The sequence below is a fragment of the Lycorma delicatula genome, chromosome 3 (assembly GCF_047948215.1).
Source record: "Lycorma delicatula isolate Av1 chromosome 3, ASM4794821v1, whole genome shotgun sequence".
Taxonomy (NCBI): Eukaryota; Metazoa; Arthropoda; class Insecta; order Hemiptera; family Fulgoridae; genus Lycorma; species Lycorma delicatula.
The window spans coordinates 77,211,453-77,229,148 of record NC_134457.1 but is presented as its reverse complement, the minus strand read 5'-3'; the positions used below and the strand labels follow the sequence as shown (position 1 = coordinate 77,229,148).

Below are 17,696 nucleotides of genomic sequence, written 5' to 3'. Positions count from 1 at the left end.
AGAAAGTATAAATGCACACAACATTAATAATAATTCATTTAAAATCCCTGTTATATTATCATTTGCATGAAAAATAATTTTCGTTTGCGTAGGAAGTTTTGAAAGAAGTAGTGTTTGGAGATCGAGAGTATTCTCATGAGTGCAGACGTCTAAAGGAGTTTCAGAGGTATGACTTCTGGGTTACAGCATCTACTAGTGTCGGTGAAGGTCTACCCAGTGTAAAAGTATCACAGACACCGTTATCAAGAGGTATTTTAAAACTTCAGTTACATACATTTTATTAATGTTTGTTTGATTGTCCAATTAATTGCTTTTATTATTCATGAAGAACTATAGTCACCAATTCTAATTTAATCTATAGAAGTTTTATAATGATCCTTCATCTGAATAATTTTGATTCTCATAGTTGTTTTATGCTGCTTTTTAAACTTTAGAAGCAGCTGCATATTAAGTTTTGTACAGGCAGACCCCCAATTTATTGAATTCTGTAAAGTTTTTTTTTAATTAGCCTTGGTTATTGTGTCCTAATATTTTAACACTAATTTCTTGAATTTTTTTTACTTATTTCTCTGAAATTGTCATTTTAGTCTAAAAGAAATAAAAAAGTTAAAAAAAATTAAAATTCAAAATATGCAGAAAGGAAACTTTGATTGTAGATACAAGAGTTACGGCAAGAAAATATAAAAAAAGGATAAGCAAAATTTTAAGGAGTACATTTTATTGGTTACTTACCTAAAAGTTCAAAAAATTTGAGAGAGTATGAACAAAAGATTTTAATATATTACAGGAGAGAGTTTTGTGATGGTATTTTAGTAGAACAACATCCTAATACTAAAACATAATTTAATGTAATTTTCCAATAACCATTACCTTGTTCCAAATGTAAGTTTTCGTTACACAGTTACTGTTATCAGCATGTAAATTCTTACTGTTGACTGGTACATAGCCCCAGCTTCTTAAGTACAACTTCATAGCTTCATAGCTTCTTAAATACATTAAGAAGTTATACACAGATCGTGAATTTTTTTCTGTGAAATAGATCTAAGTTGGTTATAGAAAAATTACCTAAATGTCCTTCTCCTTCCTGATTAAAAATTCCCCGTTATTTGAAAGAATTGCAGACAGAAAAGGCACCCACTACCTGGAGAGGACATTTAGAAGCAATCCTTTGTGTGGGATTATTTACATCATTTTGTAAATAGGGATTCCTCTGTAAGTAGATCATTCTTTCTTACTATCCAACCATGTTTTCACCTTAACACATTGGTAGGACATAATAATGCACAGGAATGATTCTGACTGCATACAACTACTACATAGGCTGCAACATATGAAGTAATACATTTTTAGTCTATATTGACTACATTGAAGTAATGTAAACACATTCAGGGGATAAATATATTGCATTTAAATATAAACAGTCTGAACTTGTATGAGTAATAATCCTTTCTAATATATTAGCATAAACTTGCAGTATATTATGATGCATTATATTGTAGAACAGCAGGCAGATACAATGACAGCAAAAAATTAGGATGTAATCCCTTCTTCACATTATTTTGGTGTAGGTCAGACTCCACTAGATTCAAGCAGAAGAGTTTAGTATTTGTATTTTAGGATTTCTAGTTTTATCTGATACATACTCAAATTATTATCCTTTTTGTGCAACTGCTGAGCAAACTGAATTTCTAGACTGACCATAGGCAGCCAACATCTGCCCATAAACACATTACATCATACTGAGGTAGTACGGTCCTTCTGTTCGTACTTTCTCAGCAAGAATGATAAATTTAAGATACCATGTACCCTATGGGTCATCACCAATCATTATAAGGGCATTCTGAGCTTAGTGTTTAGTAGATTTACACAATTTTACCAGCTTTCAAAGTAGTTTCATTTAAATAATTGTATTTTAATCTGAAACTATGTATATTATCCAGTTATGAAATTAATCTCAACATTCATCAAAAGAATAATTTATCATCTTTACATCAAACGATTCCACAATGACCCTAAATTGTTATTTTTCTTTAAAGCCCTGAATCCAAGCTTTTTGGTAATCAAAGTGGCATTTCATATTTTTAAGAAGTTTATTATTTTTATTATAAATTATAAATGTTGATTATTTTCTTTATTTAAAAAATTATGTTACCAGCAACGTGATCATAATTCAGTCATGAATGTAAAGGTCTCAATTTCCTACTATAATCTTTTATTGTTAATATTTACTCTTTTATCACCAGACTCAAAGTTTACCAAAAGAAGATAAATGAAATTTCAGTATTTCTGAATATATTAAGTATAGATTTATTGTTACATTATACTGATAACTTTAGGTAGATAACAGTGTGATCTATATTTTTATAGGTGCTCATACTATGAGTATATGTTGTAAATCTATTGACAACCAAAACTAATGTTTTAATGTTCCCTTATTTAGTTCCAGCACGTATTGCATCATTTAGTGGTCGTGTAATTGGTAGTGCAGGAACACATATAACACTTGGGTGCCATACAGTAGGATTACCTGCACCTACTCGTACATGGTGGGGTCCGTCAGGAGCAGCTCTTCCTCTAGACAGCAACAAACAGCAGTAAGATTTTTACATTATTTTGAGTATTAATATATTTTCATAGTATGTTTGTAATGTAATAAATCTACATTATATCTATAAATAATGTGAATTTAATTTTAGAGTTAATTATATAGAAAATAAAAAAATTTATGGATCATAAAAAAATTTTTATAATCCATAAAATTTTTTTTTTGTAAACAAGAAAAATTATAGTTTTTCTGACTTTCAATTTCTTACAGAATACTTGGAGATGGGAGTCTCTTACTTGGACCTCTCTCTCTTGATTTATCTGGCAACTACTCATGTCATACTGAAAATGTATTTGGAAGAGATCATGTTGCATATCAGGTGATTGTTATGGTTCCACCGACTTCACCTGCATTAGCAGTCACTTCTACTGCAACTAATAGCCTTTCTATACTATGGAAAGTATCATCTGATGGTGGAAGCCCACTTACTGGTAGGTTTGATTAGTTTTTTTTTTCAATTTGATGTTTCTATTATTGCCCAAATTGCATGTCTTCTATTGTAAATATTTCCTACTATTAAATTATTTTTTATTTTGTATTTTTTTCACATTGCTTATGTTTACAAATAAATGAAGGAGATAACACCTTGCATCATGATTCATTATACAAAGTGTTTCTAAAATGGTGGGCTGGTTTTGGATTCTACTTGTAAAACTAAACAAAAAATAACCTTAAGTAAAATGGGAATTTCTCCTTCGTTCTCCCGCTATCTGCCATTTTGTTATTTTTATATAAAAGTTTATACCTGACGTTTGGATAGACAAAGATTTAATATTAAATAATAATAAAACAATGATATTAATTTTTCACTTTTGAATAATTTTACACAGCAACTATTACTGTTGATCATGTTAATAATGTAAAAATGAAGCTTCCTTCAACAGGAATGGTGTTAAAAACTATCACAACCAAAGTATCTGAAGCGACAAGAATCCTCATGGTACCTTCCAAAGTAACCATCAACAAAGATTTTCTCTGAACATATGGGCAGGTATTTTTAATGGCTATCATTTGGGTTCTGTCATTCTACCAAATCGTTTAAATGGAGAAAATTATCTTGCTCAATAACCGAAAATCTTCCATATTTTTTGGAAGACCTACCTGTACAATTAAGAGGAAATATATGGTTTCATCACAATGGAGCTCCAGCACATTTCAGTCAGTTGGTATCAGATTTCCTGCGTGAAACTTTCCATGAAAAATGGATAGGCCATGGGGGCCAGTGCCCTGGCAAACCCTCTTGACTTCTACCTGTAGGGCCATTTGAAATATATTATTGTTTATTCAACTCAACACTGAGGATCTTCCACAAAGGATCCAAAATGAATTTCAAGAAATTAGGAATAATACCAGAATTTTTGAACGGTTAAGACAATTTCTTAGAAAAAGGCTGTTAGACTTGTGTAATTTGTAATGGTGGACACTTTGAACATCTCTGATAACTTTTAACAATGTTAAAACGTTTGTTAACTGTTTAATTACACCTACTGTTCTATAATAATTAACATAAGATTATCACAGATACTTGTTTTATTTTTTTAAATTATTTGGTCTATTATTGTGAAAAAATTATTACTTAATTTGACATTAATTTACAATACTAGAATTAACAATAAATCAAAACAATTAATATTTAATCAAATTAAATGTAAAGTGGAGTACATGAAAAGAGACACAAAATTACATAAATTTTCTGCCATAATTCAGCTATTTGTTAACCAATTTAAAAAAATAAAATATCATTTTGTTCAAAATAAAAGGTTTAATATTTTATCAAATATCATAAATTTTGATAAAATTAATATTTACGGAGATATAACGGATTGAAAAATAAACATGACCGCCATTTTTTAATTTGCAAAGGTATTTAATTCCTAATTTTTTTCTAATTTTAAAACTTTATTACCAAGACACTTACGAAATATTAATGTGATTTGTAAATCACACTTGAGATATAAATTTTTATATAAAAGTAACAAAATGGTGGACAGGGGGAGAATAAAGGAGATTTCGCCATTTTTCCTAAGTAATTTTTTGTTTAGTTTTGCAAGTAGAATCCAAAAAAGTATAGCCAGCCCACCATTTTAGAAACACTCTGTATATTCACCTTAGAATAAAATTCTAGTTCTTTCATTTGAGTAGAATTTAAAATGTAATCAATTACTTAAACTTTCATTCAAACATTTCCCTACTACATGAAGTTTTTCTATATTTCAATATGACATTTTTTCGACATACATTTCTTTGCCTAAATTTTGAGTTACTGTTCTTTGCAGACTATTTATATACTAGATTTAATAAAAAAGATGTGATGAACATAATGTATCACAATTTATTTTTAAATTTCACCGTATTTTAGAGATTTCAGAGTATTTTATTTGGAAATAATTAGATGGCTTGGAAATATTTTCTAGTTTCCCTTTTTGTAAAAAAAAATTTTATGTGTTAAAAATTTTCAAATTGTTTTTTTTTTAATAAAACAGTGAACAAAAATGTCTGAAACCAAAACTAAAATTTAGCTTGATTATAAACAGAGGCAAAAACCCATTAAATTATTATTTTAACTAATATTAAATTTCTTTTAATATAATTTTTGTTAATATTAGTAGATTCTGTGTGTGTGTGTGTGTGTGTGTGTGTGTGTATATATATATATATATACGAGGTGCGACAATAAAGTAATGAGACTGATGCGAAAAAAAATGTTGCTTACCGTTTTAGTCATGTTTAGTATTGTCTCCTTCAAAGTAGTTCCCCTCTGATTGCACACAATTATCCCAGCGCTTCTGCATTTGATGGTAACATTTCTGGAACTCATCTTCTGTAATATCCCCCAAGACCCTCATCACAGCTTTTTGGACATCTTGTGTTGTTTGAAAATGGTGTCCCTTGACCACCATTTTGACTCTTGGAAATAGAAAAAAGTCGCACGGAGTGATATCTGGTGAATAAGATGGCTGTGGTAGTACTGAAATTTGTTTTGAGGTTAAAAATTGCTGTACTGACAGAGCAGTATGGGATGGCGCATTATCGTGATGCAGAATCCAATTATCAGCAATGTTGGCACGGACACGAAGAACTCGTTTACGAAGACTTTCTAAAATTTCTTTGTAGAAATATAACTGTTTGTCCAAGAGGCACCCACTCTTTATGAACAATTCCCTTGGAATCGAAGAAGCACTCAAGCATGTATTTCACTTTTGACTTTGACATGGGAGCTTTTTTTGGTCTGGGTGATCCCTTTGAGCACCATTGCGAACTTGGCGTTTTGTCTCTGGATCGTATTGAAAAAACCAACCTTCATCACCAGTGATAACATGGCTCAACAAATCTGGATTGATTTCCGTTTTCTCTAACAGATCGGCTGCCACATTTTTCCGTGATTCTTGCTGTTGTTGTGTGAGATTTTTGGGGACCATTTTTGCACAAATCTTTCTCATACCAAGATCTTCAGTTAATATTAGACGAACCATTTCTCGATTGATGTTGAGTTCTTCTGCAATCATTTTCACGGATAATCTTCGGAAATCAGATCGTACGATTTCACACACCCTGGTCAAGTTGACATCTGTCCGTGAGGTTGATGGTCGACCACTGCGGTCTTCATCTTCAACATTCGTTCTGCCTTCACTAAAAATTTTATGCCACTGAAAAACTTGAGCTGTTGACATAACCTCCTCTCCAAAAGCCTCCTGAAGCTTACCATAAGTTGTCGTCGTGTTTTCACCCAATTAAACACAAAAAGAAATGGCATACCGTTGCGCAACATTTTACGGTTTCATTTCTGTGACGAGAGACACAAACACGTGTTCACTTATTACAGCACAACTCACGACTGAGCCGTTGCATCAATGTGCCGCTTGGACTAGAAGTAGCTTAAAGACCAAGGTCACAGATGATACAATAGCTATTGTGATTCCTTCCCTGATTTGTATTTCAGCCAAGATTAAGTTGATAAGAAACGTTTTACCATTTTCACCAGGGCATCCAAAAAAACATAGATCCATTTGATTTTTTTGTGGCATCAACAACGATGTTAAAAACATAAAGTTTTTCAGTTGTTAATTTTTCCTCGTTCTCTGAAAGGAATCTTCTTAGTTCATTTTCATCGTAATTTGTTTCCTTGTCAAACTCTAGTTCAATCGCATTGAAAGCATCACATTGAGGTGGTTGAAGTCCTAATTCATATAATGTTTTAGAGCCACAATCAATGCAAACATTTTCCAACAAAATAAGTCCATAATTGTAAATTTTTCTGTCAAAAACTGCATTTGATTTTTCTGGTCCTCGAATACGATGAAGAAGCATCCTTAAATATGAAATGTCCTTAAATCCTTAAATACGTGTTGGATGAAAAAATGTTTGGAAATCCAGGTACCGGTATTCCCGTAAGGCGTCGCAAAAACCTTTTTTTTGGGTTACCCCATCCATGTTTAATATGTGAGTACTTCGCAATATATTAGTTTTTGCGAAACTGGCACTCTGGCATAGTTTAAAGAAAACAGTAAGTTTTGTATCTGATGGTTTTTCTAAAAAACTGTGAATATTATCAGATGAAAAGTAAATTCTTTGACCATTTTCAAGGTGAACACTAAGATGGGTTATCACTGGATATCTTTCATGAATGGCAAATCCAAAAATATAACAAAAAGCTTCATTGGAACTTGTATAATGTCCGGTTTGATATTGAAGCACTTCATCATGCGGGTTTTCATTACATATTTGAAGAACAATCTTATCGATACCTTTGTTCATGTATTTGCAAATATATTTAATTTCACTGAGTAGCAGTATTGCTCGTTGATATGAGCATTAAACATCTTTGTTAATAGTGGATTATATGGTACGATCCACTTATTGTCTACGATCCAATTTTGATAAACATTGCTGATTCGGGTTCGTAATTCAGCCATAAATCCTCCATTGTTAGCGTCGATGATATAACGAATAATCATCTGTTCCTGTTTTCGTTGAATTTAAAAACATTCGCAGGAAGCGCTTGCTCCATCTGCTATTCTTCATGCACAGTGAATTTGGATTTAGCTGACCACACGGTCCATGCACCATATTCTCTGATACTATATCAAATAATTCAAGATCCGTATTGCTATCGGGTAGCTCTGCTAAAATAATCAAATCAGTGAAGATGAAACTTTTCCTTTACCCAAATTAGGATATGGGCATGAGGCAAACCTCGCTTCTGCCATTCTACTAAGTACATCCAACAAACACCATCTGAAAAAAATTCTGTGGCTAACAATAACATCCATCAATTTTAAAAGCTTTTGTTTAAACACCTGAAGATAACATCATGGTGATCGGAAGCTTGCACATTACCTTTCAATAGAATTTCAATTTCTGACCATTTTGGGTTGCATTTAAAGGTAATAAATAGATCTGAACAGACGTGTTTTTGAACATAAGTCATGGTATCCTGCGTATACTCGTGCGTGTGTTGCGGACTGCCTGTAAGTGATAATAGTAAATACTCCTTTTTAGCTATATCTTGAACTGGAACATCTGATTGTATCGCATCTTGAAGCTGAAGTTTGATGTACAATAGTCGTTCACTTTCGATTTTTGGGATTTTTTAGTTATTGATTTAAGAGTTATCTATATTTCAAAATGTAGTTGTCGTGGTTAGCTCTTATCATTAAACGGAAGCAATAAAATGATTAAGATGATATTTTCTTTGTTATCAGTATTCCAGTTGTAGAGTTGCTTTCAACATAATTGAAGTGGTATCCGTTAGACCGTTCCAAAAAATTAATGGGTATTAAAGGCAGTCATATGAGCTATGCGTTTCTGAAATTCGTCGTAGGTATATCTTATCGATTTAGAACAATATCTCGGAACGTACATTCATTTCAAACTGTTACTACTGTAACTTCATCCGCTGTTGAGGCATTGAACCTTCTTTCATGTTCTCCAGTAGGTGGCTTATCTGGCCAAATAACCACTTTGAAAGAATCATATATCATTTGTTCCAAAGCCAATTTGAATGAACGAACTGATTGATGATGTTCGTGAAGAAAAGATTGCAAACGGGTTACTATTTCTCTGTTGAAAAATAGTAACTTGAATGTGAACCTGCTGTCCTTGAATGCGAAATGTTGATTGGAATTCTGTTGGCGATTGACTTTTTTGCACCAAAAGATGTCATTTGAAAGCATGAATTGTACTTTCCGATATTGCTTAAAAATTAATTTGAATGAGGGTCAGTTCCAAATATGAATGATTTAAGTGGTTCTGGAGGCATCTTAAGAGTTGGTAAAATGACCTTTCCTTTGTTGAAACAAATTCCTTCAGATTCATTTGCATATCGAAGAGCTTGACAGTAATCACAAACATTGTCCATTATTCCAATTTTTACTTTCAGGTCATCCTTATAGTGGTACCTGTTATCGTAATTAACTGCACTTTTAGAAATGTCTTTACTTTTTTGGACGCTCTTGCCGGGCAGATGTGCAAAGCCGATCTTCTTCTATTGTTCTTTTAGCACATCATCTTTTAGCAACTGTTCTTCTGCTACGTTAACCAATTGAACTTCTTCTTGGGATTCTAAGAAAAGTGTCAAAAGCAATTAAATATTTTGACGTTTAACTTTAAAGACGATCATACTTACGCTGTAATAAAGAGCAGAGGAACTTCATTATAATGAGAAAAGCTAGTATCTAAAACATTTTATAAAAATATTGTTTTAACAGGTCGACCATTTTATTTAATTTTTAATAATCTGTTTAACATAACACGTTATATAAGACCATGGAGATAAATGTTAGGAACTTGGTCGATAAATTTTATACAATTTATATATATATATTTAGTTGCACCGGGCAGCTGCACATGGCTCCCGCTATAAGCAGTTAATTAATTTACAGATTATTTTATTTAATTTCTAAGCGTATTTTCTATTTTTTTTTTTATCCATGAATATAATCAAATTAATTAAAACTTATTTCGCCTTATATAGCTCTGAATATTTACCCTTAAAAATGTTGATTTTAGATCTTAAGTAATGCGACCGCTAAGCTATGACAAACATATAAGAGATGCCGCGAGTGGTAGCGTCTCGGCCTTTCATCCGTAGGTCCCGGGATCGAATCTCAATCAGGCATGGCATTTTCACACATGCTACAAATCGTTCATATCATCCTCTGTAGCAATATCTATGGGTGGTCCTGGAGGTTAATAAAAAAAAAAAAAAATTAAAAAGTAAATAATTTAATATTTATATATATATATATATCAATGTTGCCATATACATCGATGTTACCAAATAAAAAAGGGAAATTGATATTTTTTTTGTAACTTTTGAAAAATTGTCCTGGAGGTGTGGTGGATATGGGTCTCAGTAAATTTTAGTTATGTATGTTTAATATTGCAGCCGCAAACGATAACAGACAGAATTGCTACAATTTTATATATATATATAGATTAATTCATATTTTTAATTAATAATCTTTCTGTACACAGATGTTGTAATAGTATCTTAAAATTTTTCTCTTCAGGAATAATTTTGAATAATGGTTCAGCAAGAATTCAATGTATATAATACAGTTATATATTGTGTCAAAATATACCTCTAAATTAAGTTCAAGATTCTCTATATAAAATCCATTCTTATACCTGTAATTTTACTATGAATTTTTCAGAATTAGATACCCATTAGAATTAGATACCCATGGCAGGAATAAAAAAATATGAAATTGTAGACAGTCTTTTAAAGATTTAGAATTGACAGCTTTTTTGTTATTTAAATGTTACTGGATAACAATTGAATATATGAATGATTGCCCTAAAAATTATCATTTTAGTTAAGAATCATAGAATAGTATTATTTAAATGTAAAACCAAGTTTATGAAAAACAATTGTTTTTTAATTGAGAAATACTTTTACTTGGCTATAAAATGATTTTCCTTCCAAATATTTCTTTATATTAATTTTAGGTTTAATTACTATCTCTATTTAAACTTCTATAAATGCACTAAATGTATTCATATTTATTATTAACTTCTACATATACTCATTTATTAAACCTGATACAATTTTTTTCTTAATTAAGACAAATAGAAAGCTATGAACTTTTTATAACACATATTCCACTTGTATGTAAATAATACACAATGGTATATAAAATTAAGATCCAGCAAGAATTTAAAAAAACATTGTTGAACAATATTTTTTTCATACTAAGCAATTACTTAGGGCTGCATTCATACAACTATATGCTAATTTATGGCTAAGCTCAATCTGTAAATCAACTGACAAACAGAAGATCCTGGGTTCATTTCTTAGTATGGAATTGACGTTTTTTATTTTACTTATTACCTTGTTATTTAAGTTTAATTTAAAGTTTTTATAGGAATCACCCAATTAAAGAATAAATAAATAGTTAGGAGTATGGATCTCAAGGCTAAAGGCAAATACCAATTTTAATACAAAACTTACAATTTTGAGATAGCTTAAGTAGAATTGTCCTCTGTTGGACATTTTATCACCTGATATATTGAATTCTGTTTTTGAAAGTAGAAAATTTGGCTTAAATTCATTCAATATTGATTGTGTTCTTTTTGGTAGAATTATTCAATACTTTATACATATTAAATTATCTTTTCAAAATTTGTTGATGTAACATAGTTTTTTTTTAAATTTATTTTTGAAATATTTTTATTTCTTTGTAGATTTTTAGGGATGTAATAAAAATATTTTAATTAATTTGCAATTAGTCTAGGAGTTATTGGTATATAAGCTACTCTGATTTTAACAATACACAGAACATTTCATTTCAGTTTTGTCTGGCTGTTCTTGAAATATTTTCATCTAGAAATTTAATTGATTAACCAATTTAGATATCTTACAAGTATATCTTTCCAGATTACCCAGGTAGTTTGGATTGCCTCAATAAAATCTGGATAGTAAGAAAAATTTTTGTACTGTTTTGGTGAGCTCTGTTTTAGATACGTGCAGCCAATAAAAAAGTAATGCAATAAACATACAAAACTTACGATATCTGTTGTGAAGTTATAGTTCAGAAGTTATATAGAGTACAGTATGCACTGTATTTTGTAAGTAAAAAAAAATATTTATTAAGAGACAATTTACTTTTAAGTTAATTTTTTTTAATAATTATTTTTTTTTTTAGGCTTCTTTCTAAGCTATAGAAAAGAAGGTAATACAGAATGGGAACAGATTACATTAGAAGCTGATCGACGGTCATATGCTCTTGAAAAATTACTTTGTGGCTCTCCATATGATTTATATATAGAAGCTGTTAACTCTGTTGGCCATAGTAAACCTAGTAATACTGTAAGAGCTTCAACTAAAGGAGAAGGTATGATATTTTTATTTTTTTCATTCTGAAGGATAAAACTATATGTTCACTAAAGTAAATATTCAATTTTACATATTCACTATCCACTTCCTTCACAGTTTAGATGTTTTTTTATTGTTAATGTTTTATTTATATTTATAAGGTAATTTTATTTAATTCTCTGCATATTCAGTTATGGCTTGAGAGGTTATTAAAAAGTTAACACTTGTAATCCTTAGTGAGTCATATGATGTTTAGAGCATACATTTTTGGCTTTATTAGGATTTTGTTGAAATCCTTACAATCTCATGTTTAAAGGAATCATAGCTGAACCATCCAACCTAGAAAGCTGAAATTAGGAATACAAAGGGGTTTTAGCAGCTCAGTTCAAGATATTAGGAAAAATTTTATTGCTAGCATTGAAAACAAGCCTCTCAAAAATGTTTATGTAACAGCCATTTTAACCACTGCATCAGTCTCTGTATTGCTGCTAAGTCCCATTTCTTTGTTTACTATGTTATTTGTTCAAGAAGAAGCATGCTTTTGAGGCATACCAAACTGAAGTCAGTAATTTTCTTTAACGTTAATTTTGAAGTATATATGAAAAGGAACCACACATGAAAAGAGTATTTGGTGCTGGTTCAAATTAGTTTAAAGAAATAACTTCTGATCTCAGATAGAAACTGCTTGCCTGGAAGGCCTCAAGTATCAGACGAAAGTGTTGAACTAATTAGACGATCTGCAATCAGAAGTACTAATAAATCCATTGCTCAGCGAAACCTTGAGTTAGAAATTCCAAAAATAACCAATTAAATATTCTACTTAAAACTTGTATGAATATAAAATTCAGTTACTACAAGAAATAAAACTATATATAAAGTGAACATTTCTTGTTTGCTGTTGAAATTTTAGATAAGTTCAGTGAAAATGAATCATTTTTTAATGATGTATTTTTTTATAGTTACGTTTCACTTGTTAATAATATACTTGATAGTAAGTGTGTATTAATATATCCAATTCACAAACATGAGGATCTGAAAAACCAAGATATAATTTTGGAAATTAGCATGCACACATCTAAAGTTAATGTTTGGTAAGGTTTAATGAAAAGTCAGTAAGTTAATTTTTTCTCTTTGCTGAAATGATTATTAATAAAAAATGTTGTCTTGATATCTTAAATGATTATAGGTTTTTTTAACTGGATGAACTCAAAAATCTAGATCAAATTTATTTCTAACAAGATGGTGCTCTCTAAACATTAATACATTTTTTAGCCAAGCTTTTATCCTGGTGTCTGAGAAGTTGGGCCTAACCATTTGTGATTTTTTCTTGTGGGTATAAATTAAAAATGTTATTTACAATCAAAAATTATATGACCTGAATCACTTAAGGGAAGAATTAAGGATGCAATTACAACAATAATAGAAGATGTGTTATATAGTGTATAAACAGTAACTGAATATCGATTGGATATTTGCTGAATGACAAAGGGCATTATATTGTAACTAATTGATTATGAAACAAACTATTTGATATGAAGAATTTGACAATAAAACATAAGTGCAAATATTTTTATTTTTAATTCATGCCTCAAACCTATCACCATTCTTTTATGATGACTCTGTATAATTTTACTAACATAGAGAGAAATACAGAGGATATAAATTCATGTACCTTCAAAAAATGTATGTTATGTTATTTTCACAGAAAAATAAAATGATAATTTTGAAGAAAGTTATTGTGTGTGTTATGAATGATGTTAGTTTATACATTAATGTAGCTATTAGAAATTGCAACTTGTATTGTTTATTAAATGTCTGTAGTACCAAAAGCACAATAGGCTAGGTGACATGACTTCTCACAAATCACCCATCTCTCCTAAAAAGCCATTCTCAAGAATAACATGGCCCTACACCAGGCTTTGTATAGAAAAAGAATAGTTTTTCTCACTATCTTTTCCATTGAATTGAATATAGATTTATACAACTGCACATCAAGCCTATTGAAATTCAGTCTTACAGGTAGTACATTGTTCACCACAGGACTGACAGTATTCTTAGATTTTTCTTCTTAGATTTTCTTTAGAATTCTTAGATTTTCTTTTTGACTTCTTAGATGAACTATATATGTCACAGGAATGTGAGACAAATAGTAAAAAAAAGAAATAGTACCCCTTCTGTTATAAAATTTTCATTTAACACTTAACTCTACTCAGTTGGAAAGAGTTTCTAACCAGTGCTAAAGATCATTAAAAATTCATGTGATTTTTTTATATCATCCCAGAGTTTCTACCACTTTGAGAATTTATTATTAATTTTTTTTTTTCACATAATTTAAATTCTCTCACCCACTGTTGTAGCTTTCATATGCAACCTCATTTTTATATAATTCACAGCTATTAGAGTTACCAGTACCAAAATAGTTACTAATATTACTTTGATAGCACAAATTTGGTGAGTTTGGTTCTCTTTGTTTTTGTAGACAGAGCACCACTTTCTGACTGATTATATACTTTTTTTGATGGTGTTATAATTACTGTTTTTTAAGAAAAAGTAAAAACTTTGTGACTTATTTGAATTTTGCATATTCATTTGAACACTAATGCTTTTCAGCATTGTTTTTAAAGTGAGACTTTTGGGATCAGATGGCCATGACAGATTTATCTCAGACATATTTCTACTGATATTTATTAGTTTATTCTAACTCTACAGTATATGACCCTCTGTTATTTTTATTTTTTTTTGAGACAAAATTATCAATTGATATTCAATAAGATCTATTGAGATGAAAAATTAGCAAAATATTTTTATACCAGTAATTTTTTATCATTGTTATTAAACAGTGTATGTCTGTAGAGTTGCTCTTCTTCTATCATCATGTATTTTGTTTTAGAATAAAACTTTTTTCTTTTGCTGTAGAGTGATAGTGATTACTCTGCTACTCATACTACTCACTTAAAGTCATTGTTCAGCCTATTCGTACTACTCACTTAGTCATCATATCAGCTTCTCTATTCATTTAAATCCTTAACATTACTGGAAGGCCCAAAGATTAGAGAGGTGTATTTCATTATCATTTTTTTACTTATTCACTTTATATTTACATTATCTATAAAAGTTCCTTTGATTTCTCCATTATATCTGAACTCTTTAATGATTAAAGGCTAAAATAAACTAAGAAGATTATCCATAATCAATGTAGGGTTGTATACAGAGAAGAAGAAATCTATTGATAGTTGTTTATTATACAGAGTACAGTTGTTGATCCACTTAAATCTGTATAAAATAACATTTTACTTCTTTTTGAAAAATTCTATTAAACATTAATTATGTGAACTGATATCTTTTTTCAGTACCTGGAATTCCAGGACAAGAAGAGTTAATTGCAGTTAATTCTACTTCTGCAATGGTATTTCTTGAAAGTTGGCCTGACAGAGGTTGCCCATTATTATACTTTAAAGTAATGCATCGAGCTCATGGTGACACACAGTGGCAAAGCTTTGGTAGCAACCTCCCAGCTCATGACGATATACAACTTTCAAATTTAATTCCAGCCACCAGGTATCATCTTCATATATCAGCCTACTCTGATGCTGGAAGTACCAGTCACGAATATATATTTGCCACAAGATCAAAATCAGGAGGTATGATTTTAATAAGAATATCTTTACCGCTATATTATTTGATTTTATAGTACCTTATTTGTTATTATTTCTTATCTTTTTATCGCTTTTGCATTAAAATATAATAATTTAGGAAAAAAGGTTCTTTTGTGGAAGTAAGAAAGTACTTACTCTTTGTTCTCCTATAACATAGGTTTTCAATATTATAATTTTATAGTAATAGTTTTTTATTTAATGCAGCTGGTGAACATATGTTAATCTTGCATTTCAATTCTACTGTTTTAATAAACTGAGCAAAAGAAATTCCAAAATCTCAATCTCTACCTTGATTCAACATCAAAATAAAGTTCATTTAATGTTGTAATGATTATTTTTTCAAGTTGATACAAATGAAAGTATTATAAAAATACAGTATTACAGTCGTGTAATATAATTTTGCACTTCCATTCTCATTAATCTTATCTTATAATTATAAAATTCATTTATTCAGAAGCTTTAGCAGATTTAATTAAACATTTTTATGGTTATTTTTATAAAAATACAAATAAATATTTAGTTTTTATATGTTTAGATACCTGAGGTTTTTCCCCTTTGGCTTGGAATCAATTTATTTTTATTTAGGGCAGAATTAGATACTAATTGTATTTATTTTATATTTTTGTAGTAACTATAATTATTAATCTTATTTTTCTTAAATTAAACTTATTTGTAACAATTAACCAGTTGCTGCTATTAGGTGTATATATATTAGTAACAGTGGAGCAAAATCCAACAGCAATTATATTTCTCCCTTTCTATAGTATAATTTTTTGTATTATACTTTTTTTTAAGAGGAAAAGAATTATATAACTTAATTCTGTAAAATGAGTAATATCCTGCCAGTTAGGTCTACCTAGAAACAAACAAAATTATTTATGAGAAGTTTTTATCATCATTATATTTAGTTATTATATTTATTATTATTATTTTTTTTTTTTTGGCTGGAGTGAATAATTAGGCAGTAGTGTTATCTATTTCTGTATTGTTTTCTGGTAAACTTAACAGAGAAATCAACTATTAAGTCCCAATAAACTAATTGTAAATATAATAAATGACCTTGTTTCTTCACTGGTGCAACTAATGAATGTTTCACTAATGCTAAATAGAACTCCTAAAAACATTAAGTTTATATAATATAAATTTCCACTTTGCTCTTCACCTCATAACAACTAATCATAGGTACTGAAAAAAAAGGAAGACGGAGAAAAATGATAACATTTTAATTTCAGTTAGAGTAGAACGAGTGGCTCAAGTATTTTAAAAAAAAAACTAAAGTGAACTGGAAAAAAATAAATTTGCAATAGCACTAATTCAGTAACAGAGATGAAAAATAATTTTGACTTAGAATAATGGGTGGCAGAGACCTGATTGTTTATTATATTGGGACGATGTATGTTTGTAATCATAAGTATGAAAGATGAATGAAATGATCACTACAAAACTGCTAGACCCTTAGGAGAGATTAAGGTTAAAACCAGTTAATTTAAAAGCAAGCTTGCTAATCACATTGCAATTTTTAATAAACAACCAGATTTTTGTTTATACACCTACAGAAGTCAGATAAAACAGTTACATAGTTTTTATGGGTATAAAAGAATAAGAAGAATGACATCATTAGATGATATGGTAAATTCTTTAGGAGAATGTAGATATAAACAAGTGATGCACATAAAGTTAAATATTACTTATGCAATTGAGTCATTAAAAAGTTAATAGCATTATTAAAAGAGTTGATTTCTATAATATTAGTATGCTACTAACAGTACTAAAGTTGAAAATAGTGTAGGAAGTGTGATTTATTCCCAAATGATAAGGTGATAAATAGTGTAAAATTCTTATATAACAGAAAATATTGTACAGATTATCATTATTTTAAGAACATGTTAAAATGACATTATTAAAAAATCTCATCTCATCTTACTTCATTTAGCTACTTTTTACTTGAAATTCTATAACACATTTTTTCAGAGGTAATACCACTGGAACTTATTCCTGAAGAGCCCTCAACATCTTTAGCAGATCTCAATGTGATAGTACCAGTCATCTCTGGAGTTCTATGTACAGTGGCTTTAACATTTTGTGCTTGTGTCCTGTCTCGAAAAAGGTAATTTATTGT

At 29.8% G+C, this 17,696-nt stretch overlaps 1 protein-coding gene across 1 annotated transcript in view; it reads left to right on the top strand.

The window, feature by feature from the left end:
• The window catches only part of LOC142321719 (cell adhesion molecule Dscam2-like), a 187,715-nt gene that overhangs the window by 151,794 nt on the left and 18,225 nt on the right, over positions 1 to 17,696 (top strand). The window contains exons 18-23 of the mRNA XM_075360021.1: positions 93 to 249; positions 2,441 to 2,594; positions 2,816 to 3,036; positions 11,752 to 11,940; positions 15,272 to 15,562; positions 17,549 to 17,684. Coding sequence (XP_075216136.1) covers positions 93 to 249; positions 2,441 to 2,594; positions 2,816 to 3,036; positions 11,752 to 11,940; positions 15,272 to 15,562; positions 17,549 to 17,684 — 1,148 coding nt within the window. The remainder of the gene's footprint in view (positions 1 to 92; positions 250 to 2,440; positions 2,595 to 2,815; positions 3,037 to 11,751; positions 11,941 to 15,271; positions 15,563 to 17,548; positions 17,685 to 17,696) is intronic.